General features: G+C 46.8%; 4 protein-coding genes across 4 annotated transcripts; 2 read left to right on the plus strand and 2 right to left on the minus strand.

The window, feature by feature from the left end:
- Positions 1-1,196: 1,196 nt before the first annotated feature.
- On the minus strand, positions 1,197-2,430 carry BDR25DRAFT_10860 (uncharacterized protein). The gene has a single exon (XM_033683535.1). It carries the CDS (start codon positions 2,176-2,178, stop codon positions 1,543-1,545), a length of 636 nt encoding a protein of 211 aa, XP_033549510.1. The 5' UTR covers positions 2,179-2,430; the 3' UTR covers positions 1,197-1,542.
- Positions 2,431-3,141: 711 nt separating this feature from the next.
- BDR25DRAFT_324040 (uncharacterized protein) lies at positions 3,142-5,010 on the plus strand (the record flags this gene model as incomplete). Its single annotated transcript, XM_033692138.1, has 1 exon — positions 3,142-5,010. The coding sequence occupies one exon, from the start codon at positions 3,142-3,144 to the stop codon at positions 5,008-5,010; it is 1,869 nt and encodes a 622-aa protein (XP_033549511.1).
- A 303-nt stretch (positions 5,011-5,313) lies between these two features.
- On the minus strand, positions 5,314-10,488 carry BDR25DRAFT_283174 (ABC multidrug transporter; the record flags this gene model as incomplete). The annotated part of the gene is made up of 10 exons (XM_033688027.1): positions 5,314-6,099; positions 6,175-6,258; positions 6,322-7,648; positions 7,701-7,863; positions 7,913-8,733; positions 8,793-8,942; positions 8,993-9,076; positions 9,128-9,407; positions 9,464-9,690; positions 9,756-10,488. The coding sequence occupies 10 exons, from the start codon at positions 10,486-10,488 to the stop codon at positions 5,454-5,456; spliced, it is 4,515 nt and encodes a 1,504-aa protein (XP_033549512.1). The 3' UTR covers positions 5,314-5,453.
- Positions 10,489-10,695: 207 nt separating this feature from the next.
- BDR25DRAFT_312599 (uncharacterized protein) lies at positions 10,696-11,900 on the plus strand (the record flags this gene model as incomplete). Its single annotated transcript, XM_033691307.1, has 5 exons — positions 10,696-10,714; positions 10,769-11,147; positions 11,197-11,437; positions 11,532-11,760; positions 11,854-11,900. The coding sequence occupies 5 exons, from the start codon at positions 10,696-10,698 to the stop codon at positions 11,898-11,900; spliced, it is 915 nt and encodes a 304-aa protein (XP_033549513.1).
- Between the last annotated feature and the right edge of the window lie 3,955 nt (positions 11,901-15,855).

Raw genomic sequence — 15,855 nt, forward strand, 5'->3', positions numbered from 1 at the left:
CGCTGTTGCTCATCTAGCTCCGCCAGCTGGGCTTGCTGATACTCGTCTTTTACTAGCGAGTTAGCATTATTCAGCAGAGGATGGGTTCGCTTACCCGGTTCTAGTTGTTCCTGACTTATAGGTTCTATGACTCCCCCTAAGTCAATTTGGGTGGTCTGTTTGCGGTCATTTTCTCTTCGCGCAGTACTCATGTTTCTTGGAGTCTTATTTCTCTTTCGCTCCCATAGACTGGAGGCACGTTGGATCCTCGCAAGATGTTTCGGGCCTTTGCTTGTGTTCGTCTCTTGGATATCGTCTGCCTCGAACAGCTCTTGCTCTGTCTCTCTGTGTCTATCCTCTTCGGCTTGTTGCCGACTTTCTTGCTCCGTGAACCTGAGTCTCTCCTCTTCCTGATCCGCTATTTGAGCTAGCCGTCGCTGCTCAGAGATGCCCTCACTCTGCCACTCTGCTTGCTCTGCTAGTTGAACAATCGTTCCAGTTCAGCCCGCTTCTGTCCGGCTAGCTGAGCAAGCTGTTTTCTTGAGCCCGCCTCTGTTTCACTAGCTGGGCCAGCTGTCCTTCAGCCTGTCTCCTCTCGGATAGTTGAGCCAGCTGTCCTTCCTCAACCCGTCACCGTTCGAACAGTTGAACCAGCTGTTCTTCCTCGGCCCGCCTCCGTTCGGATAACTGAGTGAGCTGTCCTTCCTTAGGCTGTCTCCTTTCGGGTAGTTGAACTAGCTGTTCTTCCTCGACCCGCCTCCGTTCGGATAACTGAGCTAGTCGTCCTTCCTTAACCTGTCTCTGCGTCTCTCTCTCCCTTCTCTACTCTACCGACTAAGAGAATCGCTACTACTCGTCGAATCCCCGCGTTTCTTCTTCGTCTACCGGTTTAAGCATCTCTTGCTCGCGAGATCTTAGCCAAACTATTCAGACAATCAGTGTGCAAAAAGAGATCCTACAACACGAGAACGACCAGCTTAAAGAGTCCCTAGCTAATGAGACGAAGCGTAGGAAGCGTGGAAAAGCACTACTACTTGAGCCAGCACCTAATGAGAGAGCTCAATTCTGGAGCCCAAACAATGTAGCTGAAGCTCATGTGACGCAGGCGGAAAAGGATCATGCAGAACAAGAGATACAACACTAAAAAGATGAGACAATTAAGCTTAAAGAGGCACAGAAGAAAGCTAAGACAGCCCTGATTGAAGAGAGGCGTCTTATGAAGGTTGTAGTAAAGAAGAAGAAAGAGGTTGAGGCTGCTCAGAAAGCAGCTGCGCGCAAAGAAGGATTAATAGCGAGGTAGCTTGAGAAACAGCCCTAAAATGATCTCAAACCTTTGTAAAAAAGTAAGATACAAAGCCTTGTGAAAATAGCGCGAGATCCAGTCAAGTTCCGAACGAAAGCAGGTGATCTAAATGAGTGTATCTAACTAGGAAAATATAACTAAACTAAAAGAGTGACTATCTCGCTAAAATTTATTCTAATTCGCCATCTAACACCATGGCAACTAAATGTGATCCTACTATTCTCTTCAATCTAGCCTCTTCCATGAAGCGTTCCTAAGAACTACTTCCCACCGGGCTGGTTGGAAGTGCCTGGAGCATCGGTCTGCTGAAGCACGTTGCTACCCCGGTGAATAGTCATAGTGACTCTGTTGCCCGGGCGAAGGCTTTTAATGTTGGCCCAGTCGTAGAACTGCCTGTTGATGATTTTTCTCTCGGCATCTGGATTGTAGGCTTTGAGTCCCCGTATGGTAGCGTCCAAATATTGTTGGTGGCTATACGCGATAGAGATGCCGTTGTCGTCCAAGCCCCCGCCCATTTCATCAATTCTCGAATATGCCTCCTGGGCATCCGCCTCTTCATTGCCGCAGAGGAGGTGGAAGGCAGAGGGCCACCAATCTTTATCCCAGAAGACAAGTACGGTACAGCCGCTCAAGTCGGTGATTGCGATTGCATCCAGATTCTGGCGCTTTACCGAACTGCCGTAAATCCATTGATTCTCTCGCATGTCCATGGGAGTAGTAGTCTGTCCACGGGCCAGAGTCCTACGCTCGAGGCCGTGGGGGGCGTTCAGATGGCGAGACTCGACGGCAACGGTGTCGGTGGCGTGGGCCTCGAGGCCGCTAGATGGGAAGGGAGCTGCAGCAATTCCGCTAAGAAGCGCGGAGGCTGCAAAGAGGAGGGATTTGACATTCACCATCTTGAAAGTGTTTGCGACTTGTGGTTCACGGATGGATTGGGAGATTGCTGTAAAATGTACAAACGAGTGAATATGCGACTAGAATTGACGAGTTGAAGTAGCTGTTGTTGTTGGTGTTGTTGATGATGAGTTTGGCTGTGATGATGAATTCTGAGAACGGAGAGAATTGTACGGCCTATATAATCGCATCTTCATCATTCCTGAAGTTCTCTCACCTCGTCGTTACTAAGGAAATGCGATCGTGACTTGCATTCTGACCTACAATCTGGAAGGGGTTGGAGAAAGATGACCGGGATTAGGAAGTCGTGGAAGATATTTGGCCAAATTTGGATGTACAATGCTGCGCCTTTGCTGCATTCGGTTAATTAGGCGAAGGTCCTTGGCCTTTGAGGCTGCGCTGAGTGTCATAATTAGTTAAGCAGTTGCTGATTGGCGCCAGGGCTCAGATGTTTTGGACACGAATCTTTAATGGAGCGTCTGATTCCTGAGGTGAGGCTGATGTGAGTCAAATCTGATTTACCAATCCAATCTGATCCAAGAAAAGAAGGCTGTGCCCTGCCAAGTTCGTGTATGTCGAGGTTCGCAGTTTCATGAAGGTGTCGGCAGTGGAGCTACGAAGTCGATCTTTCCGCGGCCGATGTTGAAAACGTCATCCAACAGCAATACCGTGTTGGTGCCTACATGTAGTATTGTGAGCATGCTTCTATCTGCACTCATGCACGTATAGATGCCTGTTGATTTTACGTTGAATTCGTAACGACATTGAGTTAGCCAATCGTGTCATCGCTGACGGCAAACGGCAGTGTCTAGTTTCCCTACCTCAACCATCAACTTCACTACACGATACATCCGATTTTCTTGCATCATTCTGTCTAACCAAACGCAACGATGAGCACTACTAAAATCACCATGCCTTCTCTGCCACTCGAGACAGCGCAGCAGATAGCAGATTGGGTCGAAATAATGCATCGACCTAGCCTTTTCGCCTTCAGTCTAGCAAGCAAGACTTGCCACAGGGCCGCAACGTTTCTCATTTTTCGGAAGATTAGTGTCATGATCCAGGATCGCGAAGGTTTGCAGCGCGACGCCGGCAGACTTGTCGAGGCTCTCTTCCGCACGGATTCCGCTCGCCACGTCCAAAGTATAACCATCAAAGGTGCTCTACGCCTCAACACCAAAAAGACGGACATATATAACCCTGATACGCGTTGGCTCAAAAAATCTGGCCTTGCCGAGATACTGGATGACGAAGAGCTCGTGGACTCAGGTTACCGATTTGTAGTCTACGACGAAGGCGTCATTAAGGAGTCTTCTGAAGAAGACATGGCATGGGCTCCCTTTGTGAGCCTGCTCGAAGCGACAAACGGCCTGAGAGACCTAATCTATGACTGCCAGAGTCAACTGCCGCCAAGTCTTCTCAGGGCCCTCCACGAGAAGCATCCTTTATGCAGACTTCATCATCTCACGTTCCGGTTCCGAACCTTATTGTGGGGGGTCCCTTATCCTTACGAGATGGAGCTTGCCACTTCCCCATCTCTATACAGAGTCAGAGTTATCTGTACTGATCAAGATTCAGATGGCAACTTCGATTACAACATGGACGCCGTGATGGAACTTGCCGCTGGGCTTGCCCCCAATCTCAAGGAGGTTTCCATTGCGGAAATCGTCTCACAGCTTGCTTCTAGTCGACGTAGCGTGCAAAAGCTATTGTGGCAAGGCCTCCCAGGCTTTTCCGGCGAGGTGACTGGGTCCTTAACATCACTGTCACTCTATTATTGCGGGACCACAGCCATGCTACAGAACTGGGCTAAGCATACGGATTTTGATAAGCTGCAACACCTCGTCATCGGAGGCGGCCACGAAAGAAGGACGTGTGGAATCACGGGTGAGACTATGGCATGGATTGCTCGGAATAATTTATTCCCAAACCTGAAAACGCTCTTCGTCAATCTTAATCGCAACGACGACTACAACGAAAAACCACACTACAGTGAGAATGCCATCTCCTTTTTCCAGGCTATCGACTCTCTTGAGGAGCTGACTATCAATGGGCCCATAACGCCACAAATGATAGAGGCTGTCTTGATCCATCATGGACCGACGCTAAAGAAGCTCAGTTTGGAGCCTTCTGAAAGTATGAGCAATACGCGCGTTCGAAGAGAAATCACTATGGAATTCACCGAGGACCGAATGTTGCAGATCCAAGCTCTGTGCCCGGTACTAGAAAAGCTCGCGATTACAGTCATGCGCGACAAGTCCAGCGCGTCCGAGACTGCAATCTACAAATGCTTCGGCAAGATGGAAAGCTTGCGATCGCTTTTTCTTACTCTGGATTGTGCCAACTGGCGGGCCGGTCGCGACCCGACGTATGACCCACGGTTTGAAGGGGAGGATCAAGAGGTTGCCTGTAACCATTCGAGTATTATCAAGAAAGGCAACGTGAGAGAAGCGTTGATCAATAGCGCAGTGGATGAGGGGCTGGCTCGCTCCATCTGGGAAATGATCACCCAGAATAAGACAGGCAAACGGCTCGAGCGACTCAAGCTGTGGACGAGGAATGGTGGTGTTTTCCCCCAGGCCGCTCAGATTATGTTCCTCGATCGGTTTGCCGAGAGTATGGGTCGGTCGTGGCTGATTGAGCGCTCGCCGCGCGATGATACAGAAGAAGTCACGGTGAAGGAACTTAAGCAGCATGCAAGGGAAGATTACGAACGTGAACACCTTGGACAGGTGAGCCCGGTGGTTGAACAAATATTCCATTCTATTTGGCCACGTAAACAAGGTAGCAGAGATTGGCGGGATGACTGGTCTAGTTTTCCTCTTCAGGGCTAGGATTTGTACAAATTTCATCCTCATTGCAATAGCATCGTGCATTTCTCTATCGGTATGTCGATGCTGCGGACTTTGACCAATCGTGATAGCTGTTATGGAACGTAGCACGCAACCTTCAGTAGTTGAACACATGAAGTAATTTTCGAAGAATATATTCTCAACATGTTCTGAAATGAAATGTGACTGTGTTTAGCACGTATTAACGGGATCATTTTCATTCCTTGCTTACCAAGTCAGCTAGGTTAAAGTCACGGTCGGATAAGCTGCGTGGGTGTTTCCTCGCCGCTCCTTCCCCAACACATCCTGGATCGAACCCTCTGAAAGCAATGTGACGTTATGACTTCCAACCCCCTGTACTACCTCACTTGGTAAATACAGCGCTGTGCAAAGATGAAGAAATAGAAAGTTTGTACTGTTCATTAAATGCTGAGTAAGATAACCACTCATCCTGACCCAAACTCCATATACAGCTGTCGGAACGCCGACCCGCCCGGCCTCTCCAGTAACACTGTTGGCTTGTCGAACTCAATCAGCCTACCGCGTTCGAATACAGCGACTTTATTGAAGTCTAGTACAGTCGCCACGCGGTGCGCGACGACCAGCCACGTCCAGTCTGGGCCGCCGAACTCGTCGCGCAGGATGCGTTGCATGCGCTTGTCCGTCTCGCCATCAACGCTGCTGGTTGCTTCATCCACAACGAGCACGCCGCCGCCGCCTTCCACGCGCTTCTTCAGCATCGCTCGTGCTAGGCAAAACAGCTGCCGCTGCCCGTGTGATAGCATCTCCAGGTCCATCTGGGCGTTAAGGCCCATGCCAGGCCCAGGGCGCCTCGTCGCGCCGAGCAGCGTGTCCGCGAGCCCCACGCGTTCCAAGGCCTGTGTGATGGCGGCGTCCGTGGCGTGACCGAGCGGGTCGGCGTTGAAGCGGACGCTAGCCCAGGACGCGAAGTAAGGTTCCTGCGGGAGCGCAACGAGACAGGCGCGGAGGGCATCATGCGGGATTGCCGAAATGTCGATGCCATCGATGGCGATATTGCCGGTGCTGGGATCAACGAGGCGAAAGAGGCTGGAGATGAGAGTGCTCTTGCCGCTGTGAAGGGAAGAAGGGAAACATTAGCATGTTTTCACTTGGTGTTTCCATGGGGGTTTGAGTCTTCATGCTCACCTTCCACTGCGGCCACAGATGGCGACCTTTTCACCGGGCTTAACGCTGAAGGTGATGTCCTTTAGCGCCAGCTCTGTGTTCACCCTAGCCAAACCAGCTTGTCAGTTTGACTGTTCTCAGAGGAGAATTGATGAGGAAGGAGCTTACTTGTATGAGATGGCAACATCGTTAAACTCGACAGCTCCAGCGGTTGGCCAGTCTTTTGGCAGCGCGACGGCTTCACGGGGCATGACTTCTGCGGGCGTCTGCTCTGCGAAGTCCTTGATCCTTGCTACAGCACCGATCGAAGTCTCGAGTCTGGTCCAGGTCACGACCGCATGCATCAGGTTCGTCGATAACGACATCATGTTCAACAGCGCCACACCGCCCAGCCCGGCCGTTGTCGTGCCCTTCTCTTTCAATGTCACCATGATGGCGACCAACACTACAGCCACAGCAGCGGTGATCAGACCCAGGACCAGCGCCAGCCATTGCTGCACACTGGCCAGCAGGTATACAGGGCGCTGCGAGTCGTCTAGGGCGCACAGGAACTCGGCCTGGCACTCGTCCTGCCAGCGGAAGGCGCGCACTGTGGCGCGGCCGCGCAGAGCTTCAAGGAAGAGCGAGTACAGCGGGCTCTTGGCCTCAAGGTCAAGGTAGCGTAGCTGGCGTGACGTCCGCAGATAGCAGCGCTGCACCACGTAGAAAACGGCAAAAACAAGCCCCATAGCCGCGCCAACATAGTTCGCTGCCACCAGCACGATAACTGCCTGCGCCAGCGTGCCCAGCGCCGCAGCGCCGAGAAGGAGCAGTGATACAGGCAGCTCTGTGTCCAACAGGTGCACGTCCTGGCTGAAGCGATTGAGCGTGATGCCCGCGTCAGTTGATGCGAAAAAGGAGAGCGGCGCGGCGCTGACGGTGCGGACGAGCTGCGCGTGTAGCCAACGACCGGATCGCACGACCATGGTGCTCGCGACGTGGCGTGCCCCAATGAAGAGCGAGACAAGGAAGCCTACCTGCAGCGCCGCGTAGATAGCCAGGTAGAAACCCGCACCACGGTAGCTGTGGGTGCTGGTGGCGTCGGCCCACCGACTGAGCCAGACTTGGGGCACGACTTCGAACGAGACCAAGAGAAGCTCCGCAATGATGAAGATCACCGTGTTGCGTACGCCTGTGGCGAGAAAATAGTGTCGGTACGCTTTGCGATCGCCCATCTGCCTGTTGGGCGCATCAGCCGCAGGTACTTCCAGCCTGGCGGCGGCAGCGATCGGCAGAGTTGCCGCGATGCCTTGTTGTGTCGCCGCTCTTGGAGCTGACGGTGCGGCAAAACCGTCCTCGTCATCTTCGTAATCGCTGTCAGTGTATTCTACTGTCCTGCAGAGCCGCTCTACGTATCCGCCATGTCGGGACCGCAGTTCTGGAAAGGAACCCTGTTCAGAAACGCTACCGTTGCTCCCGAGCGCGACAATGTGGTCCGCATACTCAAGAACATGTACTGGGAGTCATAAGTGAGTTTTCAGGTTTTCATCGGAATCAAGCATGCATACCAGAGTGGGTCGCAAGCAAAACAGTCGTCTTGGACTGGCGGAGGAGTCCCTCTTTACCAAACAGGGCATGCATGACATTGTTCATGGTTGTGCTGTCCAAACCACTCAACACGTCGTCAAAGACAACCATGTCTCTCTTTGCATATACAGCTCGGGCAATTGCCTGTATGGTTAGTCACCTATCATCAGGTCTGATCACGGTGGGCACTCACCACTCGTTGTATCTGCCCCCCACTCAGCGCGATGCCTTCGCTACCAACCATGGTCTGGTCCCCCAGGGGTAGCCTCTCAAGGTCCTGCTCTAGCGCGCATGCCTTCACAACCGCGGCGTACCACTCCGCGTCCCAGAGGCTGTAGCCCAGGATGTTCTGCTGCACACTGGCGTTACGCAGCCACGCCGTCTGGTCACAAAAGGCGGCATTGCGTGATGCCACCCACACCGTGCCAGCCGTGTTGTACACCTCCCCAAGTATGCCCTTTAGCAGTGTCGACTTGCCGCTGGCCACAGGACCAACAATAACCGTGAGTGCGTTGGCGGGCAAATTAGCCGTGATGTTGCGAAGCACCTCCTTCCTTACCTTCTCCTGTCCTCCACATCCGCGTCGCCGCGACCACGCGAAGTTGGCACCTTTCAGATGCACAGCGTCCCAGCGCTCGTTGAGCGGTGGCAGCGGCGCTGTGAACTTCTTCAGCCGGTTCTGAAAGGCGTCTAGCCCAGGCGAGTCTGTGAGCAGGTCACTGATCATGCTGTCCAGCGAGAAGTTGCTTGAGCTTATGATCGGCAGCAGCGAGCCGCTCATACGATTGTCGATGTGGCGATCCGGTGCGAGGAGGAAGGTCTGAATGCGCCCGAGGCAAGCCAGTGCGGCAAATATGGCGGGGATAGACTGGAAAAGCTGCGTGAATTGCCCGGCGAGAATGTTGAGAATGGATAAAGAGGTGAACATCTGCGAGAATTCTAGCGAAGGTTCGCCCGGCCGCAGTGTATACGCAGCGAATGTGAAGATTGGCGAGAGGGTTTGTGGGAAATATGCTGTCCTTTCTGTCAGTTTGAGACCTTGTCTGCCGGAACATCATATCAAAAAGACCTACACAAGGTGATCATCACGATCTGCAAAACGCGAAACTTGGTCGCGGATTCGAGCTCATCAAGCCGCATCTTTTGGATGGCGGCGCCCAATTGGTTCGAGATCCCGAGCATCTTGACGCTCTTCATAGAGCTGAGCATGCTGGCGGTTGCGCCTGGTTCCTTGTCAATTCGATTTGTCTTCTATGGATACAGAGTAACTCACTGATTCGTCTCTCCACAGCTTCCATCCAGTACTTCTGGCGTCGGCCAGCGGATGATCCCAGAACAACTGCGAAAGCTGCACAGGCTGTATCATCTAGTCAGAATCTTCACATTTTCGAATCTACTGTAGGCTTACCCAGTGCCACCCCCAGTGCGACGAATGCGGGCATACCAAGTTGCTGCTGCAATAAGTAGATACCAATGCCAACCTCGACGACGTTGGCCCAAGTCTCGTGCATCATATTCATTCCAATGACGATACGTTCCACGTCGGTACTCATCAATACCATGGCTGCCGAATCGTCCGGATTCACGATGCTCAGATCATTGATTCTGCTGTACACCTTTGAAGCAATGGCTCCACGGACGAGAGTCGTGGCTTTGGCCATGTGGAACCAGTAGCTCGCGGACACAACCTGCAAAAGATTCGCCGTTAAACCCGGCAAAAACCAACATTGGAAAGAGAACTCACAGCAATTCCTGTATACACGAGACCGTATGCACCGATGAGGCCATACCCGATGTTCCGGCTACTATCTGTAACGGACTCCTTCTGGAGCAAGAGAACACGCCTGATCAGCAGCGGCTGGCAGTAAGTCAGGGCAATCAGCACAACCCTCGGCAGCACCGGCACCAACAAACGGAACCGCAGAGTCTGCCAGAGGCTGCGCAATAGAGCCGATTTGGGCTTGATGAGATCTGTTGTTGCGACAATTAGGCCCGTCGATTTCTCCATAGCGCTGGTCAAGGAGTGCTAAACTTACATTGCATCCAAGCTTGATCGAATTTGGCACCAATAGCCTCCGATCTCATCTCATCGGTTAGTAGGAAGAGGTCTGACAGAGTAAGGATTTTGCGGTATCCGGTGCGCACGAGGCCAACAAGCCACCAGAGAAGTGACTGCCCGATCGCGCCACTCCTCTCTTCTGGACTTCGGTTGGCATCTTCAAGACTGAGTCCAGCCTTTCCGCGGACTTCCAGAAGAAGGAGAGAAAGTTTGATAGCGATGCCCGTAGTCGTGAGGATGGGGTATATATCGTCCTGGCCGATCAGCCACGCGGTTCGGGTGCGAGCGCCATCGAAAATGAGTGTGAAGAAGAGGTAGACCTCGAGGACCGACGATGGTCGAATCGATCGAGAATGCTCGCACGTTGACAGACATACCATGGCCACCGCATCGATTACGGCAGTTGCGGCGGCTGCGATAGTTGTTGGTGTTCGCCCGGTGCCATCGAGGCAGCGCAATAGTAGAATCGTTGATTGCACCGCACCAAAACATACTATGACGACTAACTTCAGCACTTGCATGCTGGTATCTGTCACTCGTGGTCGTGCACGCTGCAGAACGACAGTGCGTACCGTGGCCGCTAGGATCAGCATTGCGGACGGCGCGATGCTGAAGATGCATTCTTCGAACAGCTGGGTGAAATCGAAAGCGCGGCGGCAATGGTCTACGCCTGGCCCAAAGGCTCGATCCAAAGAGGGCGGACACGACATAATGGCGGAGTGAGAGAGGTGTGGGAGCTGGGTGTTGCAGTCCGGCCCTACTTTTTACTACCTACCGATATGATTCCATCTCTCACGTCAGAAAGTTGCTGTGTGGCGAAGCTGCGCTCTTGGCCCACAACTTGTATAATACGGCCTCGCACCGACTCTAACTACACACTAAAATCGCAAGAAGTCTTACAACAAATCACCGTCATCATGTTTTACAAGTGTCTGCGTAAGTTCATGGTTGCAATTACTGTCCCTGAAATGTCGCGCTGACTTTACGCAGCCCTCGACACTCCGGACCTCCAATTCGCGTATTGCCCTTCCATGGGCGCGTCGATTTTGTTTGCCATACTTTTTGGTCTGACGTTGTTCGGGCATTGCTTGCAAGCGGTACACTACCGTGCCTTTTACACATGGGTGCTCATCATGAGTGCCATCTGGCAGACACTTGCGTTCATCATTCGCTGCATTGGCATCATGAATCCCACTAACGAAGCCATCAACAATGTCACCTACTGTCTGGTTCTTCTAGCACCACTTTGGATCAACGCCTTCTGCTTCATGGTCATGGCCCGTCTGGTGCACATGTTCCTGCCGCATCACCGCATCTTCCGCGTGAAGGGCTCATGGCTAGCCGCTCTCTTCGTATTTCTCGACATACTGTGGGTATTTGCCGTTTCTCTAAGATGCAAAACTGATCAGGACATCCAGTGCGTTCGTTGTACAGCTTCTCGGGGCCCTCAAAGCCACCAATAAGGACGATAGGTCTGTTGTGCAGCAGGGCCGTGACATCTACACAATCGGCGTCGTTTTACAACAGGTCTTCATCTGTCTTTTCATCCTTCTCACTACAGCGTTCCTGCGCAACCTGCGCGTCCGCAGCACCAAGCCCGACGCCAAAGGCGCGCGCACCCTAACTCTACTACTCCTTGGCGTGCTTTTTCTGATCACGGTATAGAATACAAATCCAATGCCCGGGTCATTTCCGTTCCTTTCCCTCGCCGTCCAACACATCTATTCAAGGATGCGGCTAATTCTAAACCCAGGTCCGCGTCATCTACCGCATTGTAGAGTTTTCGGGCAAGTCTGGCAATGCTGTCACGAAGGAGCTCACGACGCATGAGGGCTGGCAGTACGGCCTCGACACGCTGCCCATGTTCCTAGCCACTGTTGTCTTCCATGTCTACCACCCAGGCCGTGTGCTGCAGGGGCCTGACTCATCGTTCCCATCTCGCCGCGAGAAGAAGAGGCAGAAGTCGCTCTTTGAGGCTGACAGTGAGTTTTCCCCGTTTCCCCATCCTATTGGGGCGCAGAAAAGCCCATCTCTCGTAATATTGATCTCGAGGGGGAGAAAATGACGTGATATAGAGAGAGCGAACTCGGAATCTGAGTATACCTTGGTTACGATCGTTTGAGCATACGGGACTCAGAATATCGAGGACCTCGGAATGTTGGGATCAGATTGTCTATGCTTTGAAAGTTGTTGGTGGAAGTCATCATGGGTAGGTGCTAGAGGCAGTGTATTAGATAGATGGCGTTTTGATAGCTGTGTTTCTGGAATGTTTGTCCATCTAAGCTGGGAACAACGAGCAGGTATTAGCCTTCCTTTTTGGAAGCTTGGATGACATAATTAGACGTCTCGCCTCGCGCATAGGCTAGCATCTAATATACGTCCACTCATCGCCTCTCTCACTTCTTTCCTCTACTATTAACCTATTTAACAGATAACTTAGTGTTAATAATAAGTATAAGTAAGTATATATAACGAGTCTATTCCCCTAAGTATTTAGTCGCACCTCTCCCCTGTAGCTAGCTTAGTAGTCTTCTAATATCATTTGTACAAAGCCTATAGATGTTAATAGAATTCCCAGGTTCCTAAGTCCCCACGCACTCCCATATGCCTCTGAGTAGATTCATACCGCATTTGGACCCGTTGTCTTGCCTGTGCTGTTACAATTCATACAAAACGTTACACAACACATGTAAGGCAGGAAATTAAAAGGCAAGTAAGTGTAACTACAAGGTATAAAACATAAATATATAGTACTAATAACCTTATAAAAAAAGGCTATATAATAGTAAATCTAAGCTGTAAGCATTCTCTTTACTTTATAAGTAACTACTTTCCTTCTTATTTACTTAAGAATTTAGATAGTAAACAATTTAGATAGTAGATTTAAATATGTTTTAAATACAATCTTAGTTACTTCTATGTTTACATTTATATAGCATATTTATAGCTTTTGTTTTAGTTTTAGTGTATATTAGAGCTAAGATTAATTTTCTTAATGTTAGTTTTAGTTTAGACTAATTTAGGCTAGTTCTAGACTAGTTCTGTTGCGTTGCTAAAAGGTGAACCTTCTAGCTAGCATAGCAGAAGGATATATATAGGCGGATAATATATACAACAAGTTCTTTACTAGGTATAAACTAGTTCTTTACTAGCGATAAACTATCTAGATTAACTATAAACTAGTTCTAAACTAAATGTAAACTGGTTCTAGACTAGTTTTAAACTAGTTTTAAACACGTTATAAACAGGATATTATTATAAGAGTAAGTGTAAAAACTAGAAATAATTACTCTTTAAGCAGTATAGCTATAATTAATTAAAAAAAAGACTGTTATATTAAATTCTATATATCTAACATTCTTTTAGTGCGTCTAAGTAGTGTTATAGAGAATGCATTAGTGTAAAAAGAGTAGTTTAGTAGGGTCTTAGTAAAAGTAAGTAACTTAGGTGTGTAAGCAACTTGCCTGTAAAGTACGTTATAGTAAAGAATTTCTGTTAATTCTTTTAGTAAAGAAGAAGTTTACATTATTAAAAGTAGTAATAAGTTTATAGATTAAAGTATAAGTAATATGCTTAAAGTCTATAGTAAACTAGTATTAAACACTATTTAAAAAATTTAATATTAATACTTATACTTTTAAAGGTTAATCTTTTTACTATTTTTATTAACACTATGTTACAACTACTAGTTAGGCTAGCGGAACATACAGGTCTCTAACTCTATAGATGAAGAATAGACTAACGCTAGTAAGAGTACAGCCTGCAAATGTCACATCACGTGATGCTCTAGGTTAGGTATAGCGCATACTAGAGAACTTAGCAGAGTGATTACAAGACTTAGCAAAGTAATTATAAAACTTAGCAAAGTAATTACAAGACTTAGCAAAGTAATTACAAGACTTAGCAATGTAATTATAAGACTTAGTAAAGTAATTATAAGCTTAGAATGCAACTACTCTAAAGAAGCTTGTAATCACCTTATGTATATAGTCTTAACCTTCTATCTCTAATAGAAGGTTGTAATTATTCTTATATATAGGACATAGATCTAGGTATAGCAATATATCTAATATCCTTCTTAAACAGAAGCGTGTAAAGACTATTTCTATTTATAATAACGTATACTATAGGTAAGTTGCTAACACACCTAAGTTACTTACCTTTACTAAGACCCTACTAAACTACTTTTTTACACTAATATATTCCTAACAATACTACTTAAATATGCTAAAAGAATGTTAGATATAGCTTATACTTTAGGCCTTTAAATAAAATGTAACACTTTTAAAGCAATATACTATAGCTATGTATAGAGTTCTTTAAAAGATAATAAATAACTAACACACTAAATAACTTTACAAGTTAATTCTATAGCTAACTTATAAAAGCTAGGCAATAATAAAAAGTAGGTAATTATTAAGCATATACTTAAGCTATATACGTAACAATTTTCCTCTTAGCTAGTGGTTAACGTACTTTACAGGTAAGTTGCTTACACACCTAAGTTACTTTTACTAAGACCCTACCAAACTACTTTTTCTACGCTAATGCATTTCTAATAACACTACTTAGACACTTTAAAAGAATTTTAGATATAGCTTACACTCTAAGCTTTTAAATAAGACATAAAACTTTTAAAAAATAATAAATAACTATAGCACTAGATAACTTTTACAAGCTAATTCTACAGCTAACTTATAAAGGCTAGGCAATAATAAAAAGCAGGTAATTATTAAGACTATACTTAAGCTATATACGAAAAAATTTTCTTTTTAGATAGCATTTATAGCTAATATAGCTAATTCTTTACACACTAAGTGTAATCTAGGCTATGTTAGCATAAACTAGCCTAGTATGTTTAGAAAGTGTTATCTAGAGCTTAAAGTAATATTTAAGTGTAGTATAACTATAAAAGAGCTTTTTATAAGAGTCTTAGAGTAATTTAAAGCAGGTTTAGCCTTATAAAGAATATAAAAGCTAAGTATAGTATCTAGAATAATAACATATATAACTTTAGTAAGATAAGCTTTATTATAAGCTAAATATTTATTATTTATACTTATGCTTAAAACTTTACTTTAAGCTTTAAATAACACTTTATAAATATACTAGGCTAGTTTATGCTAACATAGCCTAGATTATGCTTAGCGTGTAAAGAATTAGCTATATTAGCTATAGCTGCTAGTTAAAAGGAAAATCCTTGCGCATATAGCTTAAGCATAGGCTTAATAATTACATGCTTCTTATTATTACCTAGCTTTTATAAGTTAGCTATAGAATTAGCTTATAAAAGTTATTTAGCGCGTAAGTTATTTATTTTCTTTTAAAAGACTTTATACATAGCTATAGCATATTATTTTAAGAGTGTTGTGTTTTATTTAAAAGCTAAGAGTGTAAGCTGTATCTAATGTTCTTTTAGCGTGTCTAAGCTATTAGTAAAAAAGAAAAGGGAAAAGAAAAGTAAGCTTATAAAAAGTGAAAAGAAACTAATGTATTTAACTTTTAAAAAAGGTAGCATAGTAAGAGACTAAAGCTATAGGCTTTAAAGTAAAGCTTATAGAGAGAGAAGAGTAGATGTTACAACTACTAGTTAGACTAGCAGAACATACAGGGAACATACAGGTATCTAACTCTATAGAGGAAGAACAGACTAACGCTAGTAGAGGCACAGCCTATAAGGTTACATTATATAATGCTCTAAAATAGGTATAGCGCATACAAGAGAACTTAGTAGAGTAATTATAAAACTTAGTAAAGTAATTACAAGCTTAAGATACAACTACTCTAAGAAATCCTACAATCACCTTAGGTATATAGTCTTAACCTTCTATCTTTAATAGAAGGTTGTAGTTATTCTTACTCACAGAACATAGTTCTAGGTATAGTAATATATCTAATATCCTTTCTAGACAGAAGCGTGTAAAGACTATTTCTATTTACAATAGTATAAACGCATTAGTTATTATACTTCTTTTGTAACAAGGTAGGCACAGTCAACTACGTGGCCTTCTCTCGCTTATAGAGGTTTAGGCTAGACTAGAGACAACTGCTAGTGCTAGTGCTAGCCCTAGCATTAT

This window comes from Lindgomyces ingoldianus (genome assembly GCF_010093535.1).
Source record: "Lindgomyces ingoldianus strain ATCC 200398 unplaced genomic scaffold BDR25scaffold_10, whole genome shotgun sequence".
In the NCBI taxonomy this organism is placed as follows: Eukaryota; Fungi; Ascomycota; class Dothideomycetes; order Pleosporales; family Lindgomycetaceae; genus Lindgomyces; species Lindgomyces ingoldianus.